General features: G+C 38.0%; 1 protein-coding gene across 2 annotated transcripts; it reads right to left on the bottom strand.

Moving 5' to 3' along the window:
- Positions 1-683: 683 nt before the first annotated feature.
- On the bottom strand, positions 684-9,373 carry LOC140839368 (probable xyloglucan glycosyltransferase 6). Of its 2 annotated transcripts, XR_012119700.1 has the most exons (6): positions 8,494-9,373; positions 3,565-3,873; positions 2,676-2,966; positions 2,487-2,600; positions 1,015-1,722; positions 684-886 (listed from the first exon to the last, which is right to left on the bottom strand). XR_012119700.1 is itself a non-coding variant. In XM_073206022.1 (5 exons), the coding sequence occupies exons 1-5, from the start codon at positions 9,184-9,186 to the stop codon at positions 1,087-1,089; spliced, it is 2,043 nt and encodes a 680-aa protein (XP_073062123.1). In that variant the 5' UTR covers positions 9,187-9,373; the 3' UTR covers positions 702-1,086. The 2 variants fall into 2 exon arrangements, 1 of the variants encoding a protein (XP_073062123.1); XM_073206022.1 differs by having other exon boundaries at positions 702-1,722.
- Between the last annotated feature and the right edge of the window lie 15,019 nt (positions 9,374-24,392).

The following is a 24,392-nucleotide window of genomic DNA, read 5'->3' as shown; positions in this document are numbered from 1 at the left end:
GGTTTTAGTTGCTTCAAATAACCAGCGCATTAAACTACAGTTAGATAACTGTCAGTTCGTGGGTTACGTGATCAGTTAGTTCAGTAGATTTAATCTCTTAATTTGTCAAACCACCGAAATTACTTTTCCAACACCCTCACTATTTTTTATAATTATATTTTGATCCTTATTTAAATATAAATCAAAAGAATTATAAAAAAATATTATACAAACACGCAACATGTGCGTCGATACACTAGTTTTTAGTAAAATACCGTGTAGGTGTTTGTTTAAGAAAAAAGTAGGAACGGAGAGTTTGCACAATTTCTACAAGCTAACAGGATACTTTATTTTTGTAGTCTCATTTTCATTCCGTTTTCTTCACCTTTTCAACATTTTGAGCACGTTGGTTCCATCAAGACAACGACGAGATCAATTATTTGGGTCAAGCCGGATGAAATCATAATATAGTATACAAATCATTGAATTGTATGCAGCTAACATGAAAAATATAAATTAATACAACAATCTAATTCTACATAAGATGCACTCTAGCCATCATTGACTTTGAAGCTTGTTTTCTGCAATTTCTCCACACTAATCTATACTGGAAAATACAAATTTTTTTATATAACTATAAACACTAGAATTCATTAGGCCACGAACAGATCATTACCAAAACTTTTCAGCCTTCAAGAGGTTTTCAGGTACTGCTCCTTTCATAAAAAAAATACATTAACTGTCGATTACAAAGGAAAGAGAATAAAAAATTTGCGACTTCGGAGAAAAAAAATTCTTTAAAATTTACAAACAGGGCGTGTACAATAGATTACATCAAACCAACGAATATAGGTAGGCTTTCCAATCATCATGGCCACTATGTATACTATCTTCGTGAACATTTCAACTGTAAAATGGCATCAGGCGTATAGTAACGAATGATATAACAATCTTGCGTTAACTATATATAATACATGGGACACATGGGAACTATCCTTCACAAAGTCATACAAAGGATCAGGCAAAAAATTGTACCTGAGGTTGCTGGATTTTCCAAGAGCAGCAATCCATGCAAAGAATTTTCTCCACGAAAAATAAAAGGTTAAATTAACTCACCTGTTCTCCAATCAAATCGAGACCTACAACAAGGAAAGTGATTCCTTGAAACAAGAGGAAATAGAAGTGAATTCCTTGAGCAGATAGCAAGCTTCTAACAGAGGCAGTCAACAAAATAAACGAAAGAGAAAGCTCCTTTCTGTACAAGCGATTTCTTCGTTTCTTTCTAGCTTTCTTGGTCATCTCTAGTCTGTTAAGCTCGGGCAGACCTGATTCGGAGGACGACCTTGGGATCCCACTCTCCACCATAGGTGTGGATTCATTTTCGACAATGGCAACTAAATCAGCTTCTGATGATCTACCGAGTTTCTTCGTAACAATCCATTCATAAGAACTTCCCAACTGGAAGAGCCCAGAAATCATCGCATTAAATTTGGTCACAGACATTGTGTTTTCAAATAGAAGATAGGGCACGATAAATGGAAATGATCGTGGGGATGGAAGGATGTTCAATATGGAGACTAGTCCAGGGACATAACAGACAACCCAAAAAGGCAGCTGAGCTTCGGGTAGGAACATAGTCAACGGGAGAATTATGCAGAAGAGTGTGAACGAGTAAAATGGTAGTATGAGCTTCCGCAGAAGGAAGAAAAGAAATATCAGGTTTGCTTTCTTGACAAAACTCACCTGAAATATCCAACATTGTGCATTAAAATGGATAAATTAAAGCATTGAAATATTTTTAAAGCGATGAGTGGTAGGCAATAATTATTTACTTTATGTGACATGTCCTTCACAATCAAAATATCTCCACCAGGAAACAAAACCAAACATAAATCACAATATCCAAAAAATGTAGTTCTACACAACTCCGAAAATAAACCAAAACATAAACCCAAGCCTTTTGTTCTGTAAATGGATCAAAAGTATAGCTAAAGGTCAAATATCAAGCATTTGCAATTAAAAGCTAATCCCAAAAGAAAAAACTGCATTCAAATTTACGAGTCGCATTCTCCATGTCAGATTTCATTTCTTCCAATAGGAAGCAATTGGCCAAATAGTTTCCAACAACTATTTCGTGATTTGAAGTTCAGAACCCCAGTTTTATTATATTTTTTTACCTCTTGGATTTTTAAAATCAAAGAATGTAGAATAAAATACGATTTTATGTTACTATGTCAGATCTTTGGTATAATTTTACTGTGGTTTAGTTATGGGAAATATTATATGTATCAAAAGAAAAAGTTTTAACTCCTGCCAAACCAGATAAATTGTGTTTTCCTTTATTCACTTCTCAAAATGTATCTATATATAAAAGAATATCAATTATTATCCTCACATTTAAATTCATCGTAAATGCAACATATGGTAGCTTCCTGATTAACTTTATTGTCACGTCATCCATGCAAACTGCAACCAGACAGTAAAACATATACATCAGGCGTACCAACCTTAGAACGCAGAATGTCAACAAAACAGAGACGAAATAACTGCATGGGTCCTGAATGCCAGCGGTGTTGCTGCTTTATATATGCTTCATAAGACTCGGGAAGTTCACATAAGCACTGCAGATATATGAGAATTGTTAATCAAAAATTTAAAATACATTGACAACATTAAAAATCTTGATGTGCACTAACCTTAACATCATTCAAGTAAATAAATTTCCAACCACAAAGGTGAGCGCGAACTGCAATATCCATGTCTTCAACAGTGGTACGCTCCAACCAACCACCGCAGTCCTCCAGGGCTTTGATTCTCCATACACCAGCAGTTCCATTGAAACCGAAAAAGTTGATGAACCACCCATTGACCTGTTGCTCAACCTCAAAGTGGAATGCCAGATTTATGTTTTGCAATCTTGTAAGTAAATTCTCGTCCTTGTTGACAAATGCCCACCTAGTTTGCACCAATGCGAGGTCATCTTTTCCCTTCACAATGGAGGATTCAATTAGTAGTCTTTAATAAATATTCTACACCTTAATAACGATCTTGAGTCATTAATATTTTAGATTCATGCAGACAGGACAATTCTTCAGCATTGCAGATGCGAACATGTATTTCCATTATAAAAGGCCAACATGTTGCAATCGGAAGATATACATACTCGGTGGAAGGCCAAGCTCTTTCTATCTCTTAGTCTAAGCAAATGCATGATGATTGATTGCAACAATTTTTTCAGAAACAGAATTTAGGAAAAAGAGGTCCTGGGTGATGTAATGGATTATTTTTCAGGCCCATCCTATGGGCAATGACTATTTACGCTAGCATTTTTTAGTTACCTTGTCCATCATGGTTTATATTTTGCATTTGATTTTCCATCGGTATTATCCATAACTATAGGTATTTTCCAGTTTTCAAATCATTTACAACAAAAGGATATTGATAATTTCAAAGTCTGAAATCGACAAAAAATATATAGTAACCTCACAAATCGAATTCAGTCAAGACACACAATCCTTACCATCAACATAAAAATTTACTTTCTACATTTCTGTGTTCACTTCACATATATGGTAATTAGATTACCTTGAAGTAAGGAATAGTTCTTTTCAAAAAATCTGGTGCTGGCTGGAAATCCGCATCAAAAATAGCTACAAACTCATAATCTTTTACATAATCACAATTCATTGCAGATTTAAGGTTCCCTGCTTTATATCCAGTGCGAATAAGACGATGTCTGTATATGATGTGAACACCCCTCTGTTGCCATTTCTGCACTTCTGCCTTGATAAGAGATTGAACATCTGTATCATCGGAATCATCCAATATTTGTACAAGCATCTTCTCCTTGGGCCAATCCTGGATGCATACAGCTGCAATAGATTGCTGGTATACCTGATGCAGTATCAAAGAAAAACAAATATCAGAGCTACCAATTATCTAAACCATTTCCACATTTTTCATAATGCAAATACAGAATCCCAAGTCTAATTTTCACATTTTCTTTTCCTCTGCCCTGATAGCCAATGGAAACACTTTCATCTAAAATAAAAATTAAAAGGATTCCCATGGCATAAACGCAATGGTTCTAAATCCGAAGCACCAGGATGTCTAATTTTCGGATGGAACTCAAATGTCATTCATCACCTGAAAAAATAAAAAGGTACTTCATACTTCAACTTGCATCATTAGGTTATCCTGATTCTTGACTGGTTTTCAATATTCCTCAACAAGTTTCCATTTTTATGTGCTTATTGTGGACTTTGAACTGAAATACATAGAAAATTAAAATAATTTGAACAAAAGGTGGTGGAATAATAAATATATGAAAAAAAAAAGGTAATTCTATGACAAAATAACTCAAACCAATATAGCATCAGCTTATTCGGCTCCTGGATATCAATCCTAAGGAAAAAGAAGTAACAGAATAATCCGATAATTTAGAGGACAAATCCATTTATGTGATGAGATTATCCTGTTAGATTCACGGAACCAAGTCACCAACTTTTACTGAAGCTGGAGACAGGACCAGTTCAAGCATAAACACAACTATCAAAGACAATAATCAAACTTAATTGTTAGCAACATAAGCTTTGCATGTCAATAACAACAAATTATATACGAGTGTAATCTATCATACAGAGATGCAAATGGACCAAACGTAATAGAAGGGATTGTAAAAACAGAATTATCAGCTTGTTGCCTGAGCTTTGTGTTAATCATTTTTCACCTAAAACAAAGCACCATCTCTTCATAGCATTTTGCCAAGCACCATTAAGGCTCACTCACTCAGCTCTGCCACACAAGCATCCCATCCTGTTATGATGATTTTTTTCATTTTCCACATCATACGTCTGTGGAACCCCCCCCCCCCATCTTCTCGTAAACCTCTCACCTTCTTCCTTTGATCTGCAACCAATGTGTAGCAAAGTAGAGCTCCAAAGTCCAGACAGTTATGTGTTGTAACGCCCCAGATTCGACGACTGTCGTTACTGTACCAAGACGAGTGTAATGACCCGAATCTTTGTTTTCAATTAAGTATTAATTAAGAGATAATGATTTGTTAATTAAGTATTATTAAGGAATTGATAATCCGGGATTAAGCTGTTGGTATCCACCGAATTTAAAAAAAAATGGATAATCCGATCTATCTCTGATTACATTATCTCGAGAAATCCAACTAGACCAATGAGATTCTGACACGTGGCAGATAAGATTGTTTCGGATTTTGTGAACTAGTCCAGTTTCAGCCTATAAATGGAAGCCGATTCTTTTGTTTCCTTCACCGCATTTCTTCAGAGAGAGAGTTCTAGTTATCCTTAGGTTTTCTAGCCAGTATCGAGGGCACTTTGGTGTCGAGAAGTTTCGGAGCTAGTATCGACTCGAGGAGAGGTCGGTGAACTGAGATCGAGACATCATCAGCGGGCTAACGACGGACGCAGGTATAACCCTAAATCCTTAGATAGTGATTTAAGGATCATTAGGGAGATCTTTGTAGCATGTTTGATCTGGGTTGTTAGTGATTTCTTTATGTTGGTATTGTCTAGGTTCAGAGCTTTCTGTCAGATTGTTTTAGTGAGGTACGTGATGTACTGACTGAGATATCCAAGCGTAGTATACACACTTATATGCTGCATATTTATCTGTTGCATGATACATGTTTTACTGCTTTGGCATATTATGCATGACATATCATGTTGAGCCTGATATCGTTTGAGATATACCTCGTTTGTTGGGGCCGCTCAGCCCTATTCTGTATTGTGGACGATGGGGCATCGAGAGCTACAGTGTCCGACGGGACCCGCGGGCTCTGATGACCTGGACATTGCAGGTCCACGTCTTGATGATGAGTGTGGGAGCCAAAACATGCCTAGGGCAGATCAGAGACTACACACTCAGGCGCCTCTAGACTGAGCATGAGATTCTTGACTTGATCCTTGATATCCGAGCATATTGCATTTTGCATGCATCATATCAGTTTGTATACTCGTACATTCTCGTATTGGGCGATTGTCGCTCACGTCCTTGTTTTCATCTTGGGCACCCCATTCCACGGGGCAGGTCTTAGGTTGGACGGTTCGGACGACCAGGGCAGTGGCTAGAGCAGTTGGGTTTCGGTGGTGATCCAGTGGAGGTTTCCTGTGGTTTACTGTATTTTCGTTCAGGGTTATGTTTTGTATTTGTTATGGTTGTATTAACGTTTAAGACTGCTGTTATTGTTTTGTTTCCATTTGGGTTGTAAGATGATTAAGTATTTGGTTTCCGCTGTTTAATTGTTGGCATTAAGTTTAATGTTGCATGTTTATTAGTCTGTTTAGTAGTGGCTCGAGTAAGGGCGCTACAACGAGTCTTTCCAGCGTGCTTATGTCCTCACTCACACCCACCCTGGGAAACTTCCCAGAGGGTCGTCCATCCCAAAATTGCCCCAAGTCAAGCACGCTTAACTTTGGAGTTCTTATGTGATGAGCTACCGAAAAGAAGATGCACCTTCTTATGAGTAGTACATATCAAATCTTTTAAGCCTTCTTCAATTGTACAGTCCATTACATTGAACAGTCTCTCGAATCCCTCTCATTCGGGTGTAGGGTTGGTTCATTCATGTTCCCTCCACATAAAAGCCTAGCAAGAGCCGCTCATTGTCCGTGCAACCTCATGGCACCGGCGATCACCCCCCGCCCTCTTCGGCCACGGGCCTCACATGTCCACCAGCTTCCGCTTGGTTCGTCCCCGAACCACACCGTAGAGGTCGGCTCTGATACCAACTGTAACGCCTCAGATTCGACGACTGTCACTGTACCAAGACGAGTCTTTCCAGCGTGCTTATGTCCTTACTCACACGCACCCTAGGAAACTTACCAGAGGGTCACCCATCCCAAAATTGCCCCAAGTCAAGCACGCTTAACTGTGGAGTTCTTATGTGACGAAAAGAAGATGCACCTTCTTGATATGAGTAGTACATATCAAATCTTTTAAGCCCTCTTCAACTGTACAGTCCATTACATTGAACAGTCTCGGAATCCCTCTCATTCCGGTGTAAGATCGGTTGATTTATGTTCCCTCCACCTAGAAGCCTGCCAGGAGCCGCTCATTGTCCGTGCAACCTCATGGCACCAGCGATCACCCCCTCCCTCTTCGGCCCCGGGCCTCACATGTGCCATACCAGTCAAGTAGTATAAAAGATTTGAGTTTGATCCAATATTGATATTCATCAAATATATATTCAACGAGAGCACCAAATTATAGGAAAGTAAAAGAATAGGCGAAAAATGAGGTAATTGGAGGAACATTGGTCTCAAAGGAATTCAAACAGAAATAAAAGGCACTGCAAATCAGATTGTGACACAAGTCTTTAGCTCTATTACTTGAATAGGGTTTTTATAGACTACAGACAGCAAGCACCAAATTGGGTCATAACTCATAAACAAGGCTAAACAATTATACAGACTTGGCCAACCTAGTAAAAGACATACGAGTGCCTCCCATCTATAACGTCCAACACAGATGCCAATATAGCCTGTGAAGCAAGCATTGTATTCATGTTGTAACTAATCTTCCACCCTTCTAAGCAATAGTTGTTGTTCATCAATGATTACAAATTGAACAAGGAGAATGACTAAAACAACTTCTTTGAGCACAAAAGAGGTCCTTTTAGAACTGACCACTTTATATAAACTTTAAGTTTCAGAAATTTATAACAGATATCATGCAAATTTTAAGTCTTTCCAAGCAGACAGCAGTAACCTGGTCACCTAGGCCATTCAATCAATTAATCATCAAAGAATATCGCAATTTAAAAAGAAATGCGTTTAATATTTATCCGCATAATAATGCAATCATGTTATCAGTTGTCTCCGTCATTGTCTTAAAGAAAAGTGATTATGTTTCATACAGTCAAAACAAATAAATTTTGTGTATATTCAACACTTCTTCCACACAAGCTTGTAACAAAGTCTCGATGAAACTAAACTAATATTATTATTATCCGACATGAATGTCCGAGCTAGTGTGTTTGTCATGTTATCCGACATGAATGTCCGAGCTTGTGTGTTTTTCATGTAATGGCGCAATTCACAAGTGTTCTTTTAATGGATTGCATATCATCTTAATCACTATCACGGATAAACTTCGAAGAGCATTACAAAGCATAGTCAGTAAATAGCGGGACAAATAAAATAGAAAGGGTGCAATTAAAGCCTCAAATATCACACGTAATAATAGGACAAAAATCCAGTTTCTCATTCTTATCATCCCTTTAAGACTTTCCAGGATGTAGCTGCTCAGAGTTGAGGAGTGGTTTCATTAAACTGCTTTTATGAAGCATTGTTTTGACATTGTCTCCATTAGAGCCTCTTTTTTTTTACCTCGGATAAAGTACATAAAAGTGAAAGGCCAAATTCTCGTTCATCAATTTTAAGCCGTAGCTTTCCACGTAAAACAGACGTACACAAACAAAATTCACTCAACATATAAAACACACAACTTTTAATTAGAAGGATTCGAAAGCCTACATCTTACCTCCTTCTCATTGCACATGGGAATTTGCAGTAGCACCATCGGAAAAATCTCCACATTCCCGCTCCCAGTTTCATCATGCTGCTCATAATCCATTTCCGCCACCGGCCTCAACCCTCTGAGCTTGATATAAAAACATCCCAGCACCAAAACCAACCGATCCACGGACTGTACCAAGAACAACACAATGCACACATTCACAAGACTCTGCAAAGGTGGCGCCAAATAGTTCGCCCTAATTACCAACCATTTCGCATAAACATACTCCAATAAATCTTCCACCTCCGGTTCCAATGTAGGAGGACTAAAATGCCATCCCTTAAAGTATGCAACAAGCTCGAAGAGAAGGAGACATACACTGATTAACAAGAAGAATTTGATGATCTTATAAAACCGAGACTCGAATCGGGGTACGGCGGAGGCCGTAGTGATTCGACGATTTGCAGTGCGAATGATGGATACGAATCCATTAGTCAGGAAAGCTACGGTGTGAGCGATTTGATGGAATTTCAGGAGGTAAATCCAAGACAGCTGCCGCGCGCTGCGGGAGCGGTCCTTGGCTGCGGCTGACGTGGGGGTCTGAATATCGACAGTTAGGAAACCAGAGTTTTGGAAGAAATGGTCGTCGGCGTGTTCGTCGTCGGTACGTTGCTTGTTCCACCATTCCTGGAACTCGTAATTTGGTGAAGGAGACATATAGATGCAGGAAAAATATGTACAGCTTCCGGTGTCGGGATCTGAGCTTGGTTTTGTATCAATGGCGGATCATCTTCGTTCTGTGTGTAGTGTGTGCGTTGGATCCGGAGAAAGAGGGAAGCAGAAGAGCTGAGAAAGATGTTAATGGCACCCAACTTTACAAGGATTTGGATTTTTTTGAACTGTTATTATTTGTAAAAATGCAATTTTGTCCCGATTCTTGTAATTATAATAATTTTTACTTACTAATGTTTTTAACAGCTTTTTGATCTCTCTCTCTATATATATATATATATATATATATATATATATATATATAAATAAGTGAAAAATTTCTAAAATTACTCCGACCTGATATTTATCTTTTATATAAAAATTTAGTTAGATTCTCTGTTAAATTTTAATACATTCAAATTGCTAGTATTAATTATAAATACTGAAAAAAAAATATAATATGGAAATGACATTGTTTGCTATAAAATTTTGGACAAAAACTTGTGTGAGACGGTCTCACAAGTCGTATTTGTGAAACAGATCTCTTATTTGGGTCATCCATGAATAAGTATTACTTTTTATGCTAAGAGTATTACATTTTATTATGAATATGAGTAGGGTTGAACCGTCTCACTGATTAAGATCCGTGAGACGGTCTCACATGATACTCACTCAAAATTTTGTGGATGAGATTTGAATGTAGAGTGGGTCTCATGTGAGACCGTCTCACGGATCATAATCTGTGAGACGGGTCAACCCTACTCATATTCACAATAAAATTAGTATAAAATAATATTTTTAATAGATGACCAAATAAGAGATCGTGTGTATATATATATATATATATATATATATATATATATATATATATATATATGAGTAAAATTGTAAAAGATATAAATTTTAGGAATTCAAATGAAATACGAATCAAGTTTGATGGTAAATTTTAATCTCTTGAGAAAATATCACGCTAAAAATAAAAGCAAATAGTCTGAAAATTTAATAAATAAACTCATATCATGATTATGTATTTACAAATCAATGAGAATTCACAAAACATGGGAAATATAATAAAGTTTACAGTAATTTTGTAGAGAATTTGCTGTTTTAAGTTGTATTTGTTGTGAAAAAGTAAAAATTTATGGTAAAAAATAAAAATATCAAACTCTCAAAATTTACCAAACTACACATTTTATAATATTTTTCTCTCTACTCAATTGTGATTTTCTTCACAAATGAGAGATCTATTTATAGGAAATCTTTACAAATAATCCAAAAATAAAATACATCATTACCTACATCATCACACACTAATTTTCAATATTTACAACTCTTATTTTCAACATTCAAATATTCAACATTCAAATATTCAATACACACATTTTAAATATATTTTTCAACACTCCCCCTTGTGATGATGATCATAATGATTGTCTTCATTACGTGTTTTATACTGCCTCGTTAAAAACCTTACTAGGAAAAACCTATTGGGATAAAAACCATAGTAAGGGAAAAAGAGTGCAGTCACGTAAACTCTCCCTGATGTTGACATGAACAATTCTTCACAAATTTCGTAGATTACGCATCCCAATATTATATATGTGCTTTCTGAATATTGTCGTAGGTAGTGCCTTTGTGAAGAGATCTAATGAGTTTTCACTTGATTGAATGTGACGAACATCAATACATTTATTCTTCTCTAGCTCCTTGGTGAATGCGAAGAACTTAGGAAGAATATGTTTAGTTCTGTCGCTTTTTATGTATCCCTCTTTCATTTGAGCAACACATGCAGCATTATCTTCATATAGTATCACAGTCTTCTCGTCGAATGATAATCCGCATGAGATTTGGATATGTTGGGTCATTGATTTTAACCACACACATTCACGACTTGCTTCATGTAGTGCAATAATCTCGGCATGATTTGATGAAGTTGTTACAAGCGTTTGTTTCTGTGAACGCCAAGATATTGCAGTGCCTCCACGAGTAAATACATATCCAGTTTGGGAACGTGCCTTGTGTGGATCAGATAAGTATCCAGCATCAGCATAACCAATTATACTTGGATTAACATCTTTTGAATACAAAAGTCCCAAGTCTGTCGTTCCTCGTAGATAACGGAATATATTTTTAATTCCGTTCCAGTGTCTCTTTGTTGGATATGTGCTAAATCTTGCCAACAGATTCACGACAAAAGATATATCAGGCCTTGTACAATTTGTAAGGTACATAAGGGCACCAATGGCACTTAGATTTAGTACTTCTGGACCAAGAATATCTTCATCATCTTCACATGGACGGAATGGATCATTTTCTATGTTTAATGATCTAACAACCATTGGAGTACTTAAAGGATTTGCTTTATCCATATTAAAACGTTTAAGGATCTTTTCTGTATAATTTTTCTGGTGAACAAACATTCTACATTCTTTTTGTTCAATTTGTAAACCCAGACAATACTTGGTTTTTCCAAGATCCTTCATTTCAAATTCTTCCTTCAAGTATGACACAACTTCTTGAATTTCCTTATTCGTTCCAATGATGTTTAAATCATCAACATATACAGCAATAATTACGCATCCGGATGTTGTTTTCTTAATGAAAACACAAGGGCATATTGAATTATTTACATATCCCTTTTTCATCAAGTGATCACTTAGTCGATTATACCACATTCGACCTGATTGCTTTAAGCCATATAATGATCTTTGTAATTTCACAGAATAACATTCCCTGGGTTTTGAACTTTGTGCTTCAGGCATCTTAAATCCTTCAGGGATTTTCATATATATATTACTATCAAGTGATCTATATAAGTAAGCTGTAACAACATCCATAAGACGCATTTCTAAATTTTCAGATACCGCCAAGCTAATCAAATACCGAAACGTAATTGCATCCATCACAGGAGAATACGTTTCTTCATAATCAATTCCAGGCCTTTGAGAAAAACCTTGTGCAACAAGTCGAGCTTTATATCTTACTATTTCATTTTTCTCATTTCGCTTTCGAATAAAAACCCATTTGTATCCAACAGGTTTTACACCTTCAGGTGTAAGGACTATAGGTCCAAAAACATTACGTTTATTTAGCGAATCCAATTCAACCTGGATAGCATCTTTCCATTTTATCCAATCCTGTCGATTTTTACATTCACCAAAAGATTTTGGTTCATGATCATCATTATCATTTATGATGTCGATTGCCACATTATAAGAAAATATATCATCAATTTCATCTATATCATTTCGGTTCCATATTTTTCCAGTATTAATGTAATTGATAGATATTTCACGATTCTCGTCAGTTTGTGGTTCTGACAGAACATTTTCATCATCATGTGTTTCTTCAGGAACACCATTCTCTATTTTGTGATCATCATGTGTTTCTTCAGAAACGTCATTCTTTATTTTGTGATCATCGTGTTTCTCTATGAATTTTCTTTTTCGAGGATTCTTATCCTTGGAACCGACTGGCCTTCCACGCTTCAGGCGTTTAATGACATCATGAGTATCTTCCATTTGTTTCTTTGGAATTTCAATTCGAGCAGGGGCATTTGCAGCATGTATATATGATTTAGTTACCCCTTTTGTGTCTGCAAATGCATCTGGTATTTGCTTTGCTATTCTTTGCAAGTGTACAATTTGTTGTACATCATTTTCATATTGTTTTGTTCTTGGATCCAGATGTAACAATGATGATACATACCATGTAATTTCTTTTTCGGTATGTTTCTGTTCTCCCCCTAACATTGGGAATATTTCCTCATTAAAATGACAATCAGCAAAACGTGCTGTGAACACGTCGCCTGTCTGAGGTTCAAGATATCGAATGATTGATGGACTATCATAACCGATATAAATTCCAACCTTTCTTTGAGGTCCCATTTTCTTTCATTGTGGTGGTGCAATAGGCAAATACACCATACATCCAAAAATTCTCAGATGAGAAATCTCTACTAAATGCAAGCTGTAATGGGGAGTATTTATGATATGCACTTGGTCTGATGCGAATTAAAGAAGCAGCATGTAAAATTGCATGTCCCCATATAGAAATAGGGAGCTTTGTTTTCATAATCATTGGTCTAGCAATCATTTGCAGACGTTTAATCAATGATTCAGCCAATCCATTCTGTGTATGTACATGAGCAACAGGATGCTCAACAATGATTCCCATAGACATACAATGATCATTGAAAGTCTGGGAAGTAAATTCACCAGCATTATCAAGTCTAATTTTCTTGATTGTATAATCGGGAAACTGATTCCTCAATTTTATTATTTGAGCAAGTAATCTTGCAAATGCAACATTTCGAGTTGACAATAAACATACATGTGACCATCTGCTGGAGGCATTAATCAATACCATAAAATATCTGAATGGTCCACATGGTGGACGGATTGGTCCACAAATATCACCCTGAATACGTTCAAGAAACATTGGTGATTCAGTTTGGATTTTGACTGGTGATGGTCTTATAATAAGTTTTCCAAGATAACATGCTTTACATTGAAACTTATTATTCTGAAAGATTTTCTGGTCTTTCAGTGGATGACCATGTGTATTTTCTATAATTCTTCGCATCATTGTTGAACCAGGATGTCTCAATCGATCATGCCAATTGGTTAATATCAAAGAATTATCAACTACCATGTTTGATTCAATGGGACTTATATGTGTATAATGCAATCCAGTAGGGAGCATTGGTAGTTTTTCAATCACATATTTCTTTCCTGATTTATATGTGATAAGACACATATATTTCTCATTCCCTTCATTCATTGTTTGAGTATCATACCCATGGGAATATATATCATTAAAACTCAACAAATTTCTTTTCGATTGTGGTGAATATAAAGCATCATTGATCAAAAATTTTGTACCATTAGGTAACAAAAATTGTGCTTTACCATATCCTTTAATCAAGTCTACAGGACCTGATATTGTATTCACCGTTGTTTTTGTTGGTTTTAGTTCCAAGAAATATCTTTTATCTCGGAGGATAGTGTGCGTTGTACCACTATCGGGTATGCAAACTTCAGCTTTGCTCATAGCATTTTCCATATTTGAACTTTTTCTTCTGTTTGGAGCTTGGAAAAGTATGTAGGACTTTTAGAGCTTCGTGTTGATAACGTGTTGTGAAAAAGTAAAAATTTATGGTAAAAAGTAAAATCTCAAACTCTCAAAATTTACCAAACTACACACTTTATAATATTTTTCTCTCTACTCAATTGTGATTTTCTTCACAAATGAGAGATCTATTTATAGGAAATCTTTACAAATAATCCAAAAATAAAATACATCATTACCTACATCATCACACACTAATTTTCAATATTTACAACTCTTATTTTCAACATTCAAATATTCAACATTCAAATATTCAATTCACACATTTTAAATATATTTTTCAACAGTATTTGAGTAATTTGTGCTGATTTTTTCTTTTGTTTCACTTACGGAGAGTTACTCCACTTCCTGTCACGGTCCACCATCTCCTACCTACTATATTCTCACGTCTACACATTGTTTGACACGTTCAAACTGTTTCAAATTCGTGATGGGCTCTCTCTTTAATTGGTTTCTTCAATAATTTGTTGACTGATTTTCTATTAATTATCTTCTGGGCTTGGTATTTACACAATTTTATTGGGTCAAAATAATTTTATCTCAAACTCCATGCATTGGACCAAAATGCATGTACATAAATCCACAACTTTTTTTTCACCTACTCATTTCCAATAATGCGGCCCAAAGTTACATTTATGACTTGGACAAGCCTGTTTTGGGAAGAAGAGTTTTATACTTCCCAGTTACAATCAAATTTAAACAACCAATAGAAGTACTTCGTCCTACTCATCTTCTGCCTTTACTAAATTTCCTTCTAAAAATTTTCTGTGATGAATTCTGGAACAAAGCCTAATCTTCATCATATGTCTAAAAACTCACTTTTAAATCCCCCAATTTAAAACCCTAGTATCTAATTTTTATCACAATTCTCGTCACTCTTTTCTTAGTTTCAACTCAATCAAAGTTTCTGGCCAATTGAGAGCCAGGTTCGGGTGTTTTTCCATTGATATTGGTGTTTATAGACTTGGTGTTTTATTAGGACTTTCTACTCTAGTCTTTTGGATTTTGGTTCCTGACTATGGATTTTATGACTTCTCTGATATATGATTTTGAATTTCACCTTTCCTAGAACTTGGGTCCATTCCTCACATGCATAATTTCATTCACTTCACTTGAGTACTTTCCAAGTTACACTTTTGTGCATTACACTTCACTTGGGTCCCTTCCTACATACATTTTTGTGCATTATACTTTCATATGGTGGCTACACTTTGTATATTGTGACTGTGGATGTGGCTGGTAGCCCTTTGTTGAGTTGGATGTTGTTTTGGCGAGTGGTGATTGTTCGTACATGTTGGAAGTTTAGATAGGAATCAAATAGTTTGTTTTCTCGTATAGTTTTTTATGCGAATCTGGTTATACATGAAAGACAAACATGAACTAGACCTAGTCGCCCCCCAATTCAATCAATAACAAGAAATCTTGTATCCCCCGATCTTTATATTTGAAACAAGCAACCTGATATTCACCCTTAAACGACTTGGTTTAGTAACAAATAACATACAAAAACAATTGATCTCAAGAGAACCTTCAAATAACTCGTCTTTGACATTTCTCGTAAAGAACAATCAACAAAAGCCACAAAGTATGAAACTTTGATAAGTTTGTTTTTAAGAACACACAAAAGTGACAACAAAACCAAAACTTTTTGTAGAGAAAAAATGTAAGGTCCAGGAATTTAAATTTACGTAACCTGAATGCATGCAATATAGGGTTTTATTTAAAAGATGATTTTATTTATATTTATACATTTAATACATAATTATTGCATGATAGGGTTCATTTCATGATTATTTTAAAAGTTCACGCGTTAGGGTTTCTAAATACATTTCACACTCGATCGAGGATCGGTGACCGGAGAATTATCAGGAAAATTATTTAAATTACATGTTTAATTTTTATTAATTAATAGAACATGTTTTAAGTGTATTTTTCAAAAAAGGAGTTTTGTTGGGTATTTTTAGTCGCCAGAGCATATTTGTAATCGGTACACAAATTTTAATGATTCGGATTACTTTTTGAGGGTTCGGGCGATATTTTCAAAAACTTACCATAACGAAATACTTTTCGGGAGTGTGTTTGGGCATGATGGACATATTTTTAAGCTTAATTAGCTCAAAATCCTCTTAATACTTTTTAAATCAAAATTAGGGCTCATTAGCATTTTAATTATCTATTTAACTACTACCCTAAACACTCCCTAAACCTAACCCTAAGCTAGCAGCCACCCTCCTCTCCATTTCAGCAGCCTCCCCTCGTCACTTTGTAAGAAAATCAGCAGCAACTCTCGGCCATAGCTGCATACCCTCAAGGAGATGATTTTCTCGCTCTTCCGGCGCTTCTCGACGCGCATTTCTCCACGTTTTCGTTCCAAGGAACGCCATGTACCTTTATTTCTACATCATTTACGCTAAATACTTGCTGATATGCATGCCATTCATGTTTGATGCTCGGTCCTTCCATGTTTTTCCTTTGTGCTTCGGTTTATGGCTCATGCGTGCATTTCATTTTGCAAACTCACGATTTTTTTTTTGTGGTGTGCAAGGGCTGTCGTCTGCTATTTTTTAGAGGCTGAAAAATGTCAATGATTAAGGGGCAATAGGTTGGAGTCATGATTTGGGCGAGAGTGTGCATAGGCCGAGGGGTACGCTCGGTGTTGTGCTTTGTTTTGATGGTGGATCGAGAGAGGGGTGGGGCTGGCAGTTCAAGGCTGAACCTAGGCATGGACCATGTAATAGCCGAGCCTGGTGAACGGTACGGTTTAAGTTTTCGTATGTTATGGATTTATTGATTAAGTTTAAGTATAGTTTGGATGTTAAGAGTTTCGATTTAGGATTTATAGTAAGGTTGGTTATAGATGATGTGTGGTGCAGTTGTAGTGGCGTTACGATTAAATTCATGATAATTCGTATGTTGAGCCAATTGGTATGAGGCCAATTGGAGTGATTAGATAAGACATAAAGGTGTAACTTTCTTATTTTGAGTTTTGTTCAAATAATTGTGGAAGATAAGCCAAAAGAGCCCCGAAGTGTGTCGTGTGTTTCATCGTTCCTCCAGTGACACATGTTGGGAGAATGGGCATATCTTTTTACTCAAACCTCCAAATGATCTAAAATTTTGAGGGATTTAAGATACGACATAGAGCTACAACTTTGTAGTTTACCACTTTTTCTATTTCGGACGGGAAGAGGGGTTTCTGAAGCGATCTTTAGCGTGGCAGTGCACAGAGTGGCGCCCGAGCGGTAATGTTTGGCCACCCGAGCGCCACCACTTCTGGACATTTGGGTTTCGGGCAGAATCATTGGCGCCCGAGCGGTAATTTTTGACCGCCCGAGCGCCGGGCTCAGTACAAAAGCGTGTTTTGGGTGAATTTAGGCTTTTTAACCGATTGGGACACTCATTTCTCTCATTTCCCTTCTCTTCTTTTCTCTCCTCCAACGTTTCCAAGTAGGGTTCTTCATTTTCTTTTTATCCTTTCTTTCAATCAAGCAATTAATCTTCAATCCGGAGTTAGAACAAGGTTCTTTTGGAGTTTAAAGGGCTAAGATAAGCTTTTGGTTTGGTTATTTCTTGGTTTTGGTGTTGGAGATGATATGGGTTTGGTGATGGTGTTGATTTTATGGGTTTATTTGTATTGTTGTCTGATTATTGAGATATTGATGGTGTTATATATGATTTATTGTGTAGGTTGTGTACCAAAGGTTTATATTGAAGGTGTTCTTGTTGGTTGTAAGTGGAATTTCATTCCTTGTGCTCACATGATAGTATATGTATTGTGTTTCAATGGTTTTAACATGTTATTCCCTTCCATTTGATTCATATTATGTATTGATATACTTGTTGGTATATTAGAGGCAATTGAATGTCTCAATTGTGTAAAAAGGGAATACAAGAGAATAGTGTATTCAAAGTGTTTGATAAAATGCCAAAGAGAGATTTCAAATGATTTATGGATTGATAGATACATAGTCAGAGATTGCATGCAATTAGTTGATCAACGACCATAGGCTTATATCCCTCAGAGTTATCGATTTATATCGATGGGATATAGGTACAGAGACAGAGATACTATATAGATATCAATCCAACAGAGAAAAGAGAAATACTATCTCATTGTTATATTATTGCTATGTTATTCATGATTCAGAGTTGATGGTATTTAATGTTTTTAAAGCCATGTTTTACAGAGTATGCTATATACATTGCTATGTAAGAGTTCCACTTGCTGAGTTTTATACTCATTTCAGTTATTTCATGTGATGCAGATAAGAGTGACGGACCAGGACGTTGATTGGAGCCGATGTCATATGCATATAGAGATGGAAGGAAGTGGAATATTATTTTGTTATACATGATCAAAATGATATTTTGTATTTTGATGCAACACTTTTTGGATCATGTATATTCTTTTGATGGTATATATATATATATATATATATATATATATATATATATATATATATATATATATATATATATATATATATATATATATATATATATATATTGGAAATGTATTTTGAATCCTTCCTCCCTTCAAGTAAAAATTTTAAATTCCGCTGTTATTTTATAAAATGGGTCAGAGGTGTCACATTTAGTGGTATCAGAGCACCGTTCTTCGGACCAATGCATATGACTTCGTTTACTTTCAACTGTCCGGGTATGTTTTCTTTTGCATCTATTCATTGTTATCTATTGATTTACTTTTTGTGAGCACATTGTAGAGTATGCCTCCTAAGCGTAAGGCGTCAGAGGGTGAGGATAGTTCTTCCTCGAGAGTTGTCGACGAGTTCGGCAAGTTGCTTAAAGAGCAGGCCAAAGTCCATAGCGAGCAGATTCAGCAGCTGCTTCGATTGCAAGGAACAGGACAGGGTAGAGGCCAAGTGAGAGGCCAAGTAGCTCAGGCAGTTGGCGCTGATGCGGTCTTTTCTGCTTTTAAGAGAATGGATCCACCGGAATTCGCAGGTAGCACTGATCCGTTAGTGGCTGTCGAGTGGGTCAAGGCGCTTGAAGCAATCTTCGACCATCTCCAGTATGAGGATAAAGACAGGATCAGCTGTGCAGTATTCATGTTAGTAAAGGCTGCACGTATCTGGTGGAATGCCACTAAGGTTGGTGTCGATGTTTCAGTTTTGAAGTGGCAAGAGTTCACAGACCTGTTCTATGACAAGTACTTTCCCGACGCACTTCGAGCTAGGAAGGTGACTGAGTTTCTGGGGCTTCGACAGGGAGGCATGAACGTTGATGAGTACATTCTCAAGTTCGAGGAGGGTTGTCTATTTGCTCCGTATATTGCTTCAAACGACAAGGACAAAGGTGCTCATTTCATTCGAGGCCTTAGAGCAGAGATTCGGAGAGATATCAACATGTCCAAGGCCGTGACATTCAAAGAGATCGTGTCTAAGGCATTGTTGGCTGAACAAGACGAGAAGGATATCGCCAGAGAGAGGCAGGAGAGGCATCAAGCTATTGTTCAGAGAGGCCAGGGCTCGAATCAGAGAGGCAAGGATCGTTTCAAAGGGAAGGGCAAGATGGAATCGAGTCCTAGACCACCGCCAGTTCCAGTTGATCCTGAGAAGCCGCTGTGTCCTAAATGCAGCAGACATCATCGTGGAGAGTGCAGATTTTGCACTCATACTTGTTACCGTTGTGGCACGGCTGGCCATATTGCTAAAGATTGTCCAAGGGGAGCGAGCAAGGATAAGGTGCAGGGTCGCATCTTTACGATGACCAAGGAAGGTATAAAACATGATTCTTCTGTGATCTCTAGCACTATTTTAATTTCAGGCAGAGTAGCTACGACTTTGATTGATACAGGTGCTACTCATTCTTTTATGTCTGAATTGTTTTTGAGATCTTTGGGTATAGTTCCTTCTGTTCTTCCCCTCCAGTTCAATGTTGTTTTGCCTTCGGGGGATGTGTTGTGCCCGACGTCGATTGTGTATGCGTGCCCTGTTCGTATTGAGGAGCGAGTTGTTTTTGCTGATTTGATTGTTATCCCTATGGTTGCCTTTGATGTTATACTTGGCATGGATTGGCTATCGAACTATCGTGCAGTGATTGATTGCGTTGCTAAGACGGTGACTTTTGCAGATGATGGCAATAGGGAAGGTATGCTCGCCAGTGCAGGTACTTCGCTGGTCCTTCCTTTTATTTCTTGTCTTGAGGCTGAGAAGTTGTTGTGTAGAGGTTGTGATGTATTTCTGGCTTCGATTGTGGATGTGGATAGAATGATTAAGTTGAAAATAGATGATATCGACGGGGTGAGGGAGTTTGCTGATGTGTTTGAGGATGATGTGTCGGGTTTGCCGCCGGATAGGGATGTTGAGTTTGTGATTGATCTAGCTCCAGGTACGGTTCCTATTTCTAAGGCTCCGTACAGAATGGCCCCTACCGAGATGAAGGAGTTGAAGACGCAGTTGCAGGATCTTTTGGATAAAGGTTTCATTCTACCGAGTTCCTCGCCTTGGGGAGCTCCGGTTCTTTTCGTCAAGAAGAAAGATGGGACTTTGCGGCTGGGTATTGATTATAGAGAGATCAACAAGGTGACTATCAAGAATAAGTATCCGTTGCCACGGATAGATGACTTGTTTGATCAGCTGCAAGGAGCTACCGTGTTTTCGAAGATTGATCTGCGATCTGGCTATTATCAGTTGAAGGTTAGGGAGTCTGATATCCCTAAGACGGCGTTTCGGACCAGGTATGGTCACTATGAGTTTCTTGTGATGTCTTTTGGTCTGACCAATGCCCCTTCAGTCTTCATGGACCTTATGAACCGTGTGTTCAAGCCGTATTTGGATAGCTTTGTCATTGTCTTCATCGATGACATTCTGATTTATTCCAAGACCAGAGAGCTTCATTCAGAGCACCTCAAAGTTGTTCTTCAGTTATTGAGAGAGAAGAGGTTGTTTGCTAAGTTGAAGAAGTGTGAGTTCTGGTTGGAGCAGATTTCTTTCTTAGGCCATATTGTTTCAAAGGATGGTATAGCTGTGGATCCAGTGAAGATTGAGGCAGTTCAGAGGTGGCCTATTCCTACCACTGTATCAGAGGTACGCAATTTTCTTGGTTTGGCGGGTTATTATCGTCGTTTCATTTCAGATTTCTCCAAGATTGCCCTGCCGTTAACCAATCTGACAAGGAAGACTGTGAAGTTTGAGTGGTCCAATGAATGCCAAAGTGGATTCCAGGAGTTGAAAGACAGATTGACGACATCTCCGGTACTTGCATTGCCCAGTGGTTCAGAGGATTTTGTTGTTTATACTGACGCGTCGAAGAAGGGTCTTGGTGCAGTGTTGATGCAGCGTGGTAAGGTTATCGCCTATGCTTCTCGCCAGTTGAAAGACTATGAGAAGAATTATCCGACGCATGATTTGGAGCTAGCAGCTGTGGTTTTCGCCCTGAAGATATGGAGACACTACTTATATGGCGAAAAGTGTGAGATTTTCACGGAGCACAAGAGTTTGAAGTATTTGTTCTCCCAGAAAGAGTTCAATATGCGGCAGAGGAGGTGGTTAGAGCTTGTCAAAGATTATGATGTGACGATTAGTTACCACCCAGGGAAGGCGAATGTTGTGGCTGATACTTTGAGCCGTAAGTCGAGTTCTTCCTTGAGTTCGATGATTCAGCAGCCGTTGTTGTTAGACTTGCAGAGAGAGGAGATTTCTTTGATAGTCCCTGGAACAATTGCTCGTTTTTCCGGGTTGGTTATTCGGGCTACATTGACAGACATGATCCGTAGAGAGCAGACTGATGATGTTCAGTTGGCAGAGATGAGAGCTAGAGCAGAGGAGAGAGGTAACTCAGAGTTTGGTTTGAATGGAGACGGTTTGGTGACTTTCAGAGGTTGTATTTGTGTTCCTGTTGGTGATGATTTCGGCGAGACATCTTGGCAGAGGCACATACTGCACCATATTCGATACATCCAGGTGGTACCAAGATGTATCAGGATCTTCGTAGACTCTATTGGTGGTCAGGTATGAAGAAAGATATTGCCATGTTTATTTCTCAGTGCCTAACTTGTCAGCAGGTGAAGATTGAGCACTAGAGACCTGCTGGGACATTGTTGTCATTGCCGATTCCTCAGTGAAAATGGGAGCATATTACGATGGACTTCGTGACTGGTCTTCCCAGGACGCAGAAAGGTTTTAACTCCATTTGGGTTATCGTTGATCGGTTGACCAAGTCAGCGCACTTTCTTCCAGTCAAGACGACGTACTCTGTGAATCAGTATGCCGAAGAGTACGTAGCAGAGATCGTTAGACTTCATGGTGTTCCTGTGTCGATCGTGTCTGATCGTGACCCTAGATTTACTTCAGAGTTTTGGAAGAGTTTGCACAGAGCTATGGGTTCACGGTTAGCATTCAGTACAGCTTATCACCCCCAGAGCGACGGTCAATCAGAGAGAGTTATTCAGATTCTTGAGGATATGCTCAGAGCTTGTACTATCGATTATCCTGGTAGCTGGGATTCCAAATTGCCTCTTGTTGAGTTCACGTAAAATAACAGTTACCAAGCGACGATTGGCATGGCACCGTATGAAGCACTTTATGGCAGGAAGTGTAGATCTCCCTTGTATTGGGATGAGGTTGGTGAGAGGAAGATGTAGGGACCAGAGTTGGTCCAACAGACAGCCGATGTTGTTTCTGTTATCCGTGAGAGGATGAAGACTGCGCAGTCGAGACAGAAGAGCTATGCAGATGTTCGTCGTAGGCCTTTACAGTTTGAGGTTGGCGATCACGTGTTTCTGAAGATAGCACCTCTCAAGGATGTGATTCGGTTTGGCAAGAAGGGCAAGTTGAGTCCGAGATTTATTGGCCCCTTTGAGATCTTGGACAGAGTTGGTGATCGAGCCTACAGGTTAGCCCTACCGCCAGATCTTGACAGAGTCCATAATGTTTTTCACGTATCGATGCTCAGGAAATATATTGCGAATCCTTCCCATGTTCTTCGCCACGAGCCATTGGACTTGACGCCGAATTTGACGTACTAAGAGATTCCGGTTCAGATTCTGGACCGCAAAGTTAAAGTTTTGAGGAACAAAGAGATCGGCATCGTTAAAGTTCTTTGGAGAAACCATTTGATCGAAGAGGCCACGTGGGAACCAGAGGATGAGATGAGAGAGAAATATCCTGAGTTGTTCGTGCAGTGACGTCAATTTCGAGGACGAAATTCCTCTAAGGAGGGGAGATTGTAATAGCCGAGCCTGGTGAACGGTACGGTTTAAGTTTTCGTATGTTATGGATTTATTGATTAAGTTTAAGTATAGTTTGGATGTTAAGAGTTTCGATTTAGGATTTATAGTAAGGTTGGTTATAGATGATGTGTGGTGCAGTTGTAGTGGCGTTACGATTAAATTCATGATAATTCGTATGTTGAGCCAATTGGTATGAGGCCAATTGGAGTGATTAGATAAGACATAAAGGTGTAACTTTCTTATTTTGAATTTTGTTCAAATAATTGTGGAAGATAAGCCAAAAGAGCCCCGAAGTGTGTCGTGTGTTTCGTCGTTCCTCCAGTGACACATGTTGGGAGAATGGGCATACCTTTTTACTCAGACCTCCAAATGATCTGAAATTTTGAGGGATTCAAGATAAGACATAGAGCTACAACTTTGTAGTTTACCACTTTTCTATTTCGGACGGTAAGAGGGGTTTCTGAAGCGATCTTTAGCGTGGCAGTGCACAGAGTGGCGCCCGAGCGGTAATGTTTGGCCGCCCGAGCGCCACCACTTCTGGACATTTGGGTTTCGGGCAGAATCATTGGCGCCCGAGCGGTAATTTTCGACCGCCCGAGCGCCGGGCTCAGTACAAAAGCGTGTTTTGGGTGAATTTAGGCTTTTTAACCGATTGGGACACTCATTTCTCTCATTTCCCTTCTCTTCTTTTCTCTCCTCCAACGTTTCCAAGTAGGGTTCTTCATTTTCTTTTTATCCTTTCTTTCAATCAAGTAATTAATCTTCAATTCGGAGTTAGAACAAGGTTCTTTTGGAGTTTAAAGGGCTAAGATAAGCTTTTGGTTTGGTTATTTCTTGGTTTTGGTGTTGGAGATGATATGGGTTTGGTGATGGTGTTGATTTTATGGAT

This window comes from Primulina eburnea, chromosome 8 (genome assembly GCF_022965805.1).
Source record: "Primulina eburnea isolate SZY01 chromosome 8, ASM2296580v1, whole genome shotgun sequence".
In the NCBI taxonomy this organism is placed as follows: Eukaryota; Viridiplantae; Streptophyta; class Magnoliopsida; order Lamiales; family Gesneriaceae; genus Primulina; species Primulina eburnea.
This window is presented reverse-complemented; position numbering and strand designations above follow the sequence as displayed.